General features: G+C 18.1%; 4 protein-coding genes across 5 annotated transcripts in view; 2 read left to right on the top strand and 2 right to left on the bottom strand.

Annotated features, from left to right (window-relative positions):
* Positions 1-1,365, bottom strand: part of PGSY75_1436000 (glucose-6-phosphate isomerase) — a gene marked incomplete at both ends in the record, with an annotated part of 1,740 nt that extends 375 nt beyond the window's left edge. Inside the window, one exon of the mRNA XM_018788050.1 lies at positions 1-1,365. This exon is cut by the window's left edge and continues 375 nt beyond it. Coding sequence (XP_018639422.1) covers positions 1-1,365 — 1,365 coding nt within the window.
* Positions 1,366-4,019: 2,654 nt separating this feature from the next.
* Positions 4,020-4,961, top strand: PGSY75_1435900 (hypothetical protein; the record flags this gene model as incomplete). The annotated part of the gene is made up of 1 exon (XM_018788049.1): positions 4,020-4,961. One exon carries the CDS (start codon positions 4,020-4,022, stop codon positions 4,959-4,961), a length of 942 nt encoding a protein of 313 aa, XP_018639421.1.
* Positions 4,962-5,414: 453 nt separating this feature from the next.
* On the bottom strand, positions 5,415-6,941 carry PGSY75_1435800 (putative GTPase Era; the record flags this gene model as incomplete). The annotated part of the gene is made up of 1 exon (XM_018788048.1): positions 5,415-6,941. The coding sequence occupies one exon, from the start codon at positions 6,939-6,941 to the stop codon at positions 5,415-5,417; it is 1,527 nt and encodes a 508-aa protein (XP_018639420.1).
* A 2,764-nt stretch (positions 6,942-9,705) lies between these two features.
* The window catches only part of PGSY75_1435700 (putative ataxin-2 like protein), a gene marked incomplete at both ends in the record, with an annotated part of 4,114 nt that continues 1,319 nt past the window's right edge, over positions 9,706-12,500 (top strand). For both annotated transcript variants that reach the window (XM_018788047.1, XM_018788046.1), the window contains 7 exons: positions 9,706-10,582; positions 10,706-10,830; positions 10,949-11,124; positions 11,638-11,744; positions 11,925-11,957; positions 12,082-12,252; positions 12,344-12,444. In XM_018788047.1, coding sequence (XP_018639419.1) covers positions 9,706-10,582; positions 10,706-10,830; positions 10,949-11,124; positions 11,638-11,744; positions 11,925-11,957; positions 12,082-12,252; positions 12,344-12,444 — 1,590 coding nt within the window. The remainder of the gene's footprint in view (positions 10,583-10,705; positions 10,831-10,948; positions 11,125-11,637; positions 11,745-11,924; positions 11,958-12,081; positions 12,253-12,343; positions 12,445-12,500) is intronic.

Raw genomic sequence — 12,500 nt, 5'->3', positions numbered from 1 at the left:
AAAAAAGTTAGTCATTAATTCATCATGATTACTTACAACTTCTTTGTCGAATTTAATTGGGAAATGAGAATATTTAAATCCAATTAATTCAACAGGTATAATTTGTCCTTGATGTATTAATTGATAAAAGCTATGTTGACCATTTGTACCAGGTTCACCAAAATATACTTGACAAGTATTATAATTAATTGGTTTATTATTTCTATCTACAGATTTTCCATTACTTTCCATAGATAATTGTTGAATATGTGCTGAAAATTTTAATAAATTTTGAAAATAAGGTAATATAGCAACATTTTTATAATCAAAAAATTGACTATTATAAAAACTAGTTAATGCTAATAAGATAGGTATATTTTCTTTTAAATTTGTATGTAAAAAATGTTCATCCATATCATGACAACCATTTAAAAACTTTCTCATATTTTTATAACCAAATGCTATAGATAAAGGTAATATACCAACAGAACTAGTAACAGAAAATCTACCTCCTACCCAATCCCAAAATTCAAATACATTTTCTCTTGATATTCCAAATTCATCTGTTAATTTCAAATTAGTACTTACAGCTACCATATGTTTACTTAAACTTTCATCATCTTTTATTTTTAAACTTAACCATTTCTTTATTGATCTGGCATTTAACATAGTCTCAGCAGTTGTAAATGTTTTGGATATTATAATAACTAAAGTATCATATTGATCTAAATTCTGTATTGCTCTATTCACATCATTTGGATCTACATTAGCTAAAAACCTTACATTAAATACATTATCTTGATAATAATCATTATTAAAATTATTTTCTTTATCCTTCTCATTCTTATTTAATTCCATGTTATAATAATAATATTTCATAGCTTCATATACAAACTCAGTACCTAAATACGAACCTCCAATTCCAATACAAATTAAATTTTTAAATTTTGTATTTTTACAAGTTTTAATTACTCCATTTCTAATATCATCTGAATATTTCTCTATTTTTTTTAATACTGCATGTACATCTTCCAACACATTCTTATTATCAATTATTATTTTATGTGTATTTATTTTCTCTATTGGTATTCTTAATGCTGTATGTAAAACACTACGATTCTCAGTCATATTAATTTTCTCTCCACTAAATGTTTTCTCAACTTTCTTCTTCAAATCTACCTCTTCAGCATATTCAATTAATTTGTTTAAAGTCTTTTCACTATATCTTTGACGAGATAAATCCATATAAAAATTCTTAAACTTCTTTATTAACGATTCGGATCTATTCTTATCATTCAAATAGTCCTTTAGATCCTTTGTTTTTTCTTCAGCGCTTAATGCGACAAGTTCCTTATAGCTCTTCAAATTAGTAATCTCCATATTCATAGAAAAAAATTAAAAAAATAAAATAATAATAAAAAAAAAAAATATATATATATATATATATATTTAAATATATATATATATTTTTTATAATTTTTCTTTTAAAGAATTAAAAATATTATGATAACTACTATATATAATAATTATCCCTATTTTACTGTCAGCTACACATAACAAGGTGAAATTCAAAAACATACATATAGAGAGAAATATATATTTATATTATATATTATTAATATTTTTATTTATTTTCTATTCTAATTAAAACACATAACATTTCTATTATATATCTTATTTCATTTCACAAATTATCTGTTTTTTTTTTTTTTTTTTTAAATTTAAATATCATTAAATCTATATATATTACTATAAATATAATGTTATTAATTATTACTTAATTAACAAATTTTTAAAATACATATAATTTTTCAACATGATAAAAAGAAAATTAAATAGATAATATATATATATAATAACACGTATGTTTCTATTTTTTTTTTTTTTTTATTTATTTCTTTCTATGTATAAACTTTTCTTAATTATCTCTTTTTAATAAAGATTAAATTAGTACATTTTATTTATATAAAAATTATAATATAAAATATTGCATTTTTTATTTTATTATTATATGTTTATTTCCTTAAAAAAGTGTGTTTTTTCTTTTTTCATTTTTTTTTTTTTTTTTTTTAAATCCTTATAATATTATTTAATATAATATTAAGTAATATATATAGAAAATAAAAATTTAATTAAGATTAGAGATAAAGATTAATATATATATGGAGAAATAAATTCTTAATAAAATTATTAAGGTTTATAAATATTTAATATATATATATATATATATATATATATAATAATAATAATAATAAATATAATAATGTATAAATGTATATATTTTTGAAAATTAATAAAAAAAATTAGCTAAGATGGATATAATAAATAAATAAAAAAAGTAAAAAACAATAAAAGTTTCTCTCTCCCTATACATATACATATAGATATACATATATACTTATAAATATATAATATATGTATTTATTATATAATGTATAATACTATATATTATTATTATATATATGTGTTAAAAATATTTAATAAATATTATATATATATATATAATATTTATTAAAAATCGTGATAAATATTTTAATATAAAATAATTAAATATTTTTTTATTAATTATGGATTTATTTATTTATTTTCTATTATTTTATTTTTGTTAATTATGTTATCTATTTTATTTTTATGATATTTTCTTCAGTGGCTACATTTTTTATGTTTTTATTTTTTTTATTTTTTTATTTTTACATTTTTATATTTTTTTCTTTTATTATATATTTCCACAGTTATCCCTCTATATAATTCTCTACACTTCAATATTTATTTTGAAGAATATTAAATATATTATTTAAATAAAAATAAATGTATCGAAAAAAAATAAAATAAATATACATATTTAATTATATGTTTATTAAAATTTTCTAGGCTAAAAATATTATATATTTATATATTTTTTTTTTATTTACATAATATGGGTTTTATTATAAGGGCTTAAATTATTATGTTTTCTATAATAATAATTTTCTGTATTAAAAAAAGAAATATAACGTATTCTTATTAAGAAAAAAAAAAGAGCTGTTTTTTTTATAAAAAAAAAAAGTTATATATATATATATATATATATATATTTAAGAAAATGTAGAGAAATTTTAAAAATATTATAAAAACCTATCACATATAAATTGTATGTTTCAATATGTAAAATAAAATATTTTCTATATTCTTCTTTAAAACATTATTATAAAAAATAAGGAAAATGTCTTCCTAATATATCCACCTTGTAAATAATAAAAAATTATATATATATATATTTGAAGAAAATTTTCCTCATTTGTTCAGAAAAATATGTATTTTGTATATATCAATTTGTGATAAATTTACAATGAAAATAAAAGGGATAAAAATAAAAATAACATGTATATATATATATATATATATATATATATATATATATATATACATATATATATATTTTTTTTTTTTTTGTCCTTTTTTAAATATTAGAACATCCAATTTTTTTTTAATAATATTATATATATATATATATATATATATATATATATATATATATACATATATATATATTTTTTTTTTTTTTGTCCTTTTTTAAATATTAGAACATCCAATTTTTTTTTAATAATATTATATATATATAAATATACGTAATATTATAAAATTATGGGTCTTATAACTGAATAATGTACATCTTAAAAATAAAGTGGTGATTTATAAATGTAATTATTTTAAAAAATGATATATATATATAATTATATATATATATAAATATTTTTTTTTTTTTTTTTTTTTTTTTTTTTTTTTTTTTTGGGTGTGTTAAATTTTAATATTATAATTTCTTAAAATATTTGAAAAAAAAAATTTATATATTTGATAATATTGCAAAAGGTTAAAGAGGGGTTAATCTATATATATATGTATTTATTTATTTGTTAACTTTATTGGTTATATAATATTTTGTTTCCTTTTTGAATTATAATGGAAAAATTAAAGTGTGCTTCATTTGTTTTTTATTTCCTTTCATAAGAAATTAAAAAGGTATATATAAAATATATCATAATAATAATATAAAAAAAAGAATGTATAAATATTTGCGAATTACAAATTATAAGCATAGAAACTTCAAATGTGTTAAACGCTTTAAATGTATAATTGATAATACTTTAAATGATAATAAACTAAAATGGAAAACTACAAAGGAATCGTACTGTGAATATATTTTAAATGAAGAAGAAGAAAAAGAAATAAGAAAGAATCATGAATATATAATATCAAATAAAAATATTAATATAGATAATACATTAATTTATGAATGTATTAAAAAATATAATGGAAATAATATTTCTGATTATTATAAAATATTAAATTCAAATTTAAATAATCTTTATTGTAATAATAGTATAGTAGCTTATTACTATTTGAATTTTGTTAATAAGTTTATGAAAAATATTAAACAAATATCTATAGTAAATTATATTACAAATATAATTAATTCCAAATTTAAAATAAATATCCATATTTTTATATCCCCAATATATGAAAGAATAAACAACCAAGAGCTCCTTTCCAATTTTCATTTAAATAAAAACGATGTACGTGAAATTATGTATTTTCTATGTATGCACGTATGGATATATTGTGTTAAATTAAATATGATAAATAACAATCATTTGAAAGTATTATTATGGGAAAAGATATGGGACTATTACAGAGCATTAATTATACAATCCAAAATACCCGAATTTTCTTTTAATACATATCTAGTTAATATGCAAGAATATTCCCTAGGATTTTGTGTTGGATTAGATGATTGTATAACTAAAGAATTATATGCAGGACATATTTCCAATCTCCTTTTTAATCATGTTTATAATGAAAATGAAAATTATAAAAGTTCCAAGGAATTATCAAATTTAACTATTTATTGTATACGAATGTATAACTTTATATGTCATTTACCAGAAGACAATTTCGTTCAAGCCAAATTTATATGGCCAGACATTAAATATGATCTTGTATGAGGCTTTTTTGGGGGGACATATATATACATTAATTTTTTCATTTGTACATTTGTACATTTGTATATTTGTACATATGTACATTTGTATATTTGTACATATGTACATTTGTACATTTGTACATTTGTACATTTGTACATTTGTACATTTGTACATTTATTCATTTGTTCATTTGTACATTTATATATATTTTTTTTTTTTTCTTTTTTGTAAATATGGCTATCTTATTTTTCGTTAACCAATATATATATATATTATTTTATATAATTGTCTATTACTTGTTTTATTATAATAAATTTTTACTTAAAAAAAATACGTATATGTATAATAAGGACATATATAATTATATATACATATGTATTATAAAAAAAATATAACAAAAAAAAAAAAAAAAAAAAAAAGAGTAACAAATGCACATATACATATATATATGTATGTGCATATGAAAAAAATACTTTATGTACTTATAGACTTTACGTGAATGTGTACATATACATTTTTGTTCCACAATTTAGTTAATTTGTATGATACATTTTTTCTCATATTTATAATTAATTTATTATGAACTCCACATATCATTTTAGCTACCTTTTCACTTTTAACAATAATTTGATATTCAATAATTAATGAATTATCTAAATTTACACACCATGATAACATATGATGTTTAATTTTATATGGGACATCTTTATTAAACCAACAATATATATATGTATTAATTAATTGTTCAACAATTTGTACTTTACTTAATGTTGTAATAGCATCTTTTGGATATACCCAATATTGATTTTTTGTTTTATACTTTATGATATAATTTAATAATTCTTCAATTCCTTTATTATATTTAGCAGATATAAAAAATATATTATCAAATATTCCATTATTCATATATTCTTTTGCTCTAGCATTTGCCCATTTATTATGAGTACATAAATCGACTTTATTTAAAACTAAAATTACTGGTGGTAAAAAATCATTTTTTTTATTTAATTTTTCCTGTTCATTATTATGATCAACACTTATATTATTTTTAATATTATCAGAATATGAATTTTTTATTACTTTTCGACTTTTAAATAAATTATCTTTTATACTTTTATCATAATATTGTAAATCCTTTTCCATTTCTTTACTAAAATATTTTATAAACTTTTCTTCTCTATTCATATCATCACATTTCATTTCAGTAATATTATTTTCATCTGGAGCTTTATTATCTGTATTGTTCATATGACCTATATTTTGTGTGTTACAATCTACTGGATCATTAAATGATTCATTATTCATAATATTCTGTTTATTATCATTTATATTATTATTTTGAAATGATTCATCATCACTTTCACTATCATATGGTTCTATATTTTTTGGGGCCAACAATCTTACAATATTTAAGATATCATGTGTTGGCCTTTTAACCGCGTCCGCTATGAACAAAACCAAATCTGCTTCTTCATATCCTTTCCATGCATATGTGACTAATTCTTTACAAAATTTTTTTTTTTTATGAGAAGGAATAATACCAGGAGAGTCAATAAATATCAATTGAACATTATCCTTAGTATATATACCTTTTATATCATATTTCGTGGTGTTAATTTTTGGTGAAACAGCTGAAATGGTTTTATTCAATATAGAATTTAATAAGGAACTTTTTCCTGCATTCGGAGCACCTATTAAAGCTATTTTAAGAAACTGAGCATTTTCTGGTTGTTCAGGTATTTCCCATGTATTCATATAAGCACTTTTTGGTATTATTCCTCTAGTAATATTAGGTGCGTAATATTTACTCTCTCCTCTTTTCTTTTTATTATCTTCTTCTATTTTCTCTTCATTTATATCTGTTTCCTTTATTTTCAATTCATGAGAATGTGGTCTTGCTTTTATATATCTTTGTAAAATAGAAAAGTATCTAACACAAAAATAATTATTCTTTTTATATTGGGCATATAAATGTTCTCTGAAATATAATCCTTTGAGCATTATAAATTTGGATACTAATGAATATCTAAAATGAACATAAACAAATAAATAAGTATGTACATATATATATATATATATATATATATATATATATATATTATGATTTATATCAAAACGTACAAAAATAGAAAATGGATTATACTTCTATCTATATGTACCAATATGTGTTACATAATTATATATATAATAATTTCTTCTCTCTTCTTTTTTATTTCCATATTTAGGAACTATTCTACAAATAATTTCAATTTGTTAAATATTATTCTTTATTTATATACCAATATATATGTAACTATATCATTAGTATGTTTTATAAGGTGAACATTTTAAATGAATAGCTATTATAATGACCATCAACAAAAAGAAAAAATAAAATAAATAATATATATATATATATATATATATATATATATGTACACTTCTTTTTATATCATTGTTTCACCAATTTTTACTTTTTTTTTTATACTTTATTTAATATGTTATATGTTATATATATATATATATATACACATATTTTGTAGTTAAATAAAAAAAAAAAAAAAAAAAAAAAAATCGTATAATTATAAAAAAGAAATTATTATGAAATAAGTAAAAGGATTTTAATTAAGAAGAAATATATTTATCATTATAGAAATGCTTAAAATATAATTAGAGTTAAACATACATATTATAATTAAAAATTATCATATATATATATAATATATTTTGAAACAGAAGTTATATATGATATATATAATAATTTATTTCCATATGTGAAAATATATAGATTACATATAGATTTGTTTCCTAGATAAATCTTTTTTGTTATGTATATATATGGAATATGATTAGTATATATTTTTCTATAATTTTTTTTTTTTTTTTTTTTTTTTTGAATACATATTATTCTCTATAGGGAAATATAATAATTTTATTTATATTCCAAAATGAAAGACCAATATAAAGAAATTAATAACCTACTTTTGCTTTAATTTTATTTTTATATTTATTCAAAGATTTTAATTCATAATAATAATATAATATAAATATATAAGCCTAAGAAAAAAATATATTAGAACATAAAATAATATATCATAACAATTCTCACTAGACATATATATCAATATATTTAAAATAATAAAATTAATATATATGAAATACTTAATAATAATATTTCTATTTCTTATTGTTATTTATGTGTACGCGTATAAATTTCATAAGATCTTTTATTTTAATACAAGAAAAAAAGGATTAAAAAAAGAAAAATAAAAATAAAAAATAAGAAATTACATTGAAACGTCCAATTCTGGAAATTTCAGTATAAAATATTGAAAACTATTAAAAATATACAAGAAATTATATTAATTATAAAAAATTGTTTTTTTTTTGTTTTTTTTTTTTTTTTTTTTTTTTATATAATTGCAACTAAGGAATAAAATAAAGTAAAAAAGTAGTACACACTTCACCACATTTTTGATTAATTATTTCAATAATAAATATGCGTAAATTTTTGTTTTCTTAATATAATAGGAACGTCGTTACATAATATACATGTTTAATTTTTATATATATTTTTTTTCTCATATATATGTATATATATATATATATATATATAACTTTTTTTTTTATGTACATATAAAATATTTGAAGAAATATCTTTTTCAAATTAACATATAAAATACGAATAAAAAGAACCATTTCATTTTTTTATTTTATTTTATTTTTCATTTAATTATTTATATTATAACTTCACAATATTGAAAAAAAAAAAAAAAAAAAAAATTTCTCTTATTATCTTGTGTAACTTATAATTTTTTACATTTTTTTTAGGCTTATTATGAATATAAAAATAATTTTTCTTTTTTATTTATTATATATTAATTTATCTACATTTTCTTTTTTTTTTTTTTTTAAAATGTTTGTATATTTTTTAAAATTGCATTATATTAAAAGTCTTTGTTGATCTATATTATATAATCGAAAAAATAAAATAAAATAAACTAAAATAAAATAAAAATAAAAATAACATGTATAAAATTAAATAAAATGTAACAGTAAATTATACATATATATATATATATATATATATATATATATATATGTATTTGTATATATGTATATATTTTTTTATGTATGTAAATTGTACAATTATTTTCTTATGCATTAATAAACTAAATTAATATATATAATACATATAATATTTTGAACGAACATATATATAAATACCATCATTACATATAAGCATTCTTTATAACTTTGTTAAAATTCTCTAGGGAATATTTGTAAATATATATAATGAATACATTTATATTATATTTTTTACACATAAATTAACATATATATTATACATACACATATATATATTATATATATAGTATATGATTTCTAACACATAATTTTATGTAGATTTAATTGAAAGAGAGAGAAAAAAAAAAAAAATAAAATAAAATAACAATTCTTGAACATATACTTAATTGTATATATATATATATATATATACATATTATATGTTTATTTATACCTACAGATAGTTCATTATTTCATTTTTATATTTGATTTTACCGTTTCGTATTTGTATATATTCTCATAAACGTTTAAACACAAATTTTATATTTCACGGTATACACATATATATGTGCATATATATATATATATATATATATTATTTCATTATTTCTGTGTCTATATTTTTAAGATATAAGTATATACATTTTTTAATTTTTTTATAATATATGACACATATATGCACTATATGTTTATTCGCTAAATTTTATGTATTGTTTAAATGAATAAAATGAAGAAAACGGAAAATATAAATTCATCAGGCGCACATAAAAATATTAACGAAGAGCGGCTATCTTATGTTATGACATGCTTACTAGGAAATGAAGTGAATGTTTATATGAAGGATGGTAAAGAGATTAAAGGTTTATTTCATGCATATAATATAACAGGAAAAAATGATAAGAAAGAGATAGATATATCATTAAATCATACTCGTATAATACCCAAAAATGAGAATTCAAATGGTCCAATAAATAAATCAATGATTATTACAGATAATTTATATACTACAATTATAGGTGAAAATATTAATATGAATCTAAAAGACCCTGATAATTCTATTTATTCAAAGGATATATTTAAAATAGATGCAGATATATCTGAACATAAAAAAGGAAAATTAAATGGACATACAAATAATCGTGAATTAAAAAGATGGGTAGGTGATAATGATATTGGTGATGAAACAAAATTAAAATTAGATGATAAATTAAATGAGCCTTGGGATCAGTTTGAACATAATAGAAAATTATATGGAGTTACAAGTACTTATAAAGAAGAAATATATACAACCAATTTAGATATAAATAAAATTCCACATCATGTAAAAATACAAGCAGATAAAATAGCTAAAGAATTAGAAAAAAGAGGTATGCATTTAGACCCAGAAGATCAAGAAAAGAATAATAATGACATAGATGAAGAAGATTTATTTGGAGCCGTTAGGCAGAATAAAGATAAATTTTTTAAAAATAATAAATTCAAAAAAGAAGATAATAAATATAAAAATTATCAGGGCAAATATCACCATGTTAATGTTAAAGATTTAAAGGAAAAATTGCAACTCGTCAAAAGGGAAAACGAAAAAAAATATCCAAGTAATAATTATAGTAAGAAATAATTTTTTTACGGAACAAAAATATTTAGTTTGTATAATATTCTATATGTTAAAAAATTATATTCATAAATATATAAATATATATATGTATATATTTTTGCAGGTACGACAAATAAACAAAAGCAAATAAATTTTACAGTATCTTCATCCATTGAAGAAAATATTTGCGCGAATAAAAAAAATAAGGTCCCTTCAAAAAAATCAGTGAACAAAAATTCGGAATTTATCGTAATAAAAATTTAAAAGATAGAAATATTTTATGACTATTATAATAAAGAAATAATGTTCTATAATTTTTTTTTATATTTTATTTTGAATTATATATTTTTTTTTGTTTTTCGCTTAGGGTATTAACGCGTTAAATTTGGAACCGGCCCTGCCAAAACTTGATGAAAAAACACGAACGGAATGGATAATGTTTAAAAATCAGACAAAAAATAAAGCATTACATAAAAAAGACAAAACAACAGAAAAACAAGAATTTATCACGGCATCGAAAGAATTCAATGAGAAATTAACGTAGTAATAATAAAAAAATAAAATAAAATAAAAAATAAATGAATTATAAATATATAAATAAATAAATAAAATATAATGATATTGATCATATTACCCTTGCATTCATTTGTCATGTTCACTCTCCAAATACGCATATTAATAAACACACACATAAAAATCATATAATCATATAAACACATAAACATACAACCATATATATAATCTGACATACATACAAAAAAATACATATAAAAAAAACAAACATACAAAAACACACACTTGCAAACGCAAACATATACATATATATATATATATGAAATATTTGTTTATACGCATATATAATATTGTAGTATTTATATGAATATATGTCTGGAGTTTTATATATATATATATATATATATATATAATCAATATGACAAAAAAAAAAAAAAAAAAATACACCAAAATAACAAATAAGAGTAGATGTAAATAATCTCTTCATATATACATATAAATATATTATGTATACACAACTATATTATTGTATACCTTTCGTAGTAAAATGAATTTAAATAAAAAAGATGCGAATATAAGAACAATAAAAGACCATTCAGGAATGAATCAGCCAGCTGTTGATTGTCAAAAAAATATATCCCATATAGCAGGTTATATAAATATTATAACAATAATGAATATATATTATATATTGAATAAAATATATATATATATATATATATATATATATTATGTAAATATTTTTTTGTATATTTAATACATCACATATTTTTTTATTGAATATCTTTTGTTGTTTCATTTCTATTATTCGTATTTTTTTATTTATGCAGAGAAGACAAAAAATAACAACGCAAATGATCCAGGTAAAAGAAGAACTGCATTTGAGCGTTATCTATGAATATTTGAAATAATATATGTATATATATATATATATATATAAGTATATTTTTATATTTATTTATTATGTTATTTTTCATTTGTTTGAAGATGAAAATAAAATTCAAGCAAAAGAAAATGTACTAAATAATAATATGAATATAAATAATAACAATTTTAATATTATGTTAAATAATAGTAATATACGTCCATATGATGGATATGTTATGAATATGAATAATTATATTAACGCAAAAAATAATATATTAGGCCCTAATATTGGTTAGGATTATATATATATATATATATATATATATATATATATATATATATTTATGCATGTATATATTTATATTTAATCTTTTTATTTTAGACTATTATCCAAATGTACCCATATTTCCTGAATCACAAAATCAAATGTTCCCATACGCAGATCCGAACATTTGTAAAAATGGAAGAATGAGACCAATATATGTAAGTTTTATAAAAGTACCGATCAAGCACGTGCATACATATATATAAATATATAT

This window comes from Plasmodium gaboni, chromosome 14 (assembly GCF_001602025.1).
Source record: "Plasmodium gaboni strain SY75 chromosome 14, whole genome shotgun sequence".
Lineage (NCBI taxonomy): Eukaryota > Apicomplexa > Aconoidasida > Haemosporida > Plasmodiidae > Plasmodium > Plasmodium gaboni.
Note: the sequence above shows the minus strand (reverse complement) of the source record. Positions and strands in the feature narration are given on the sequence as shown.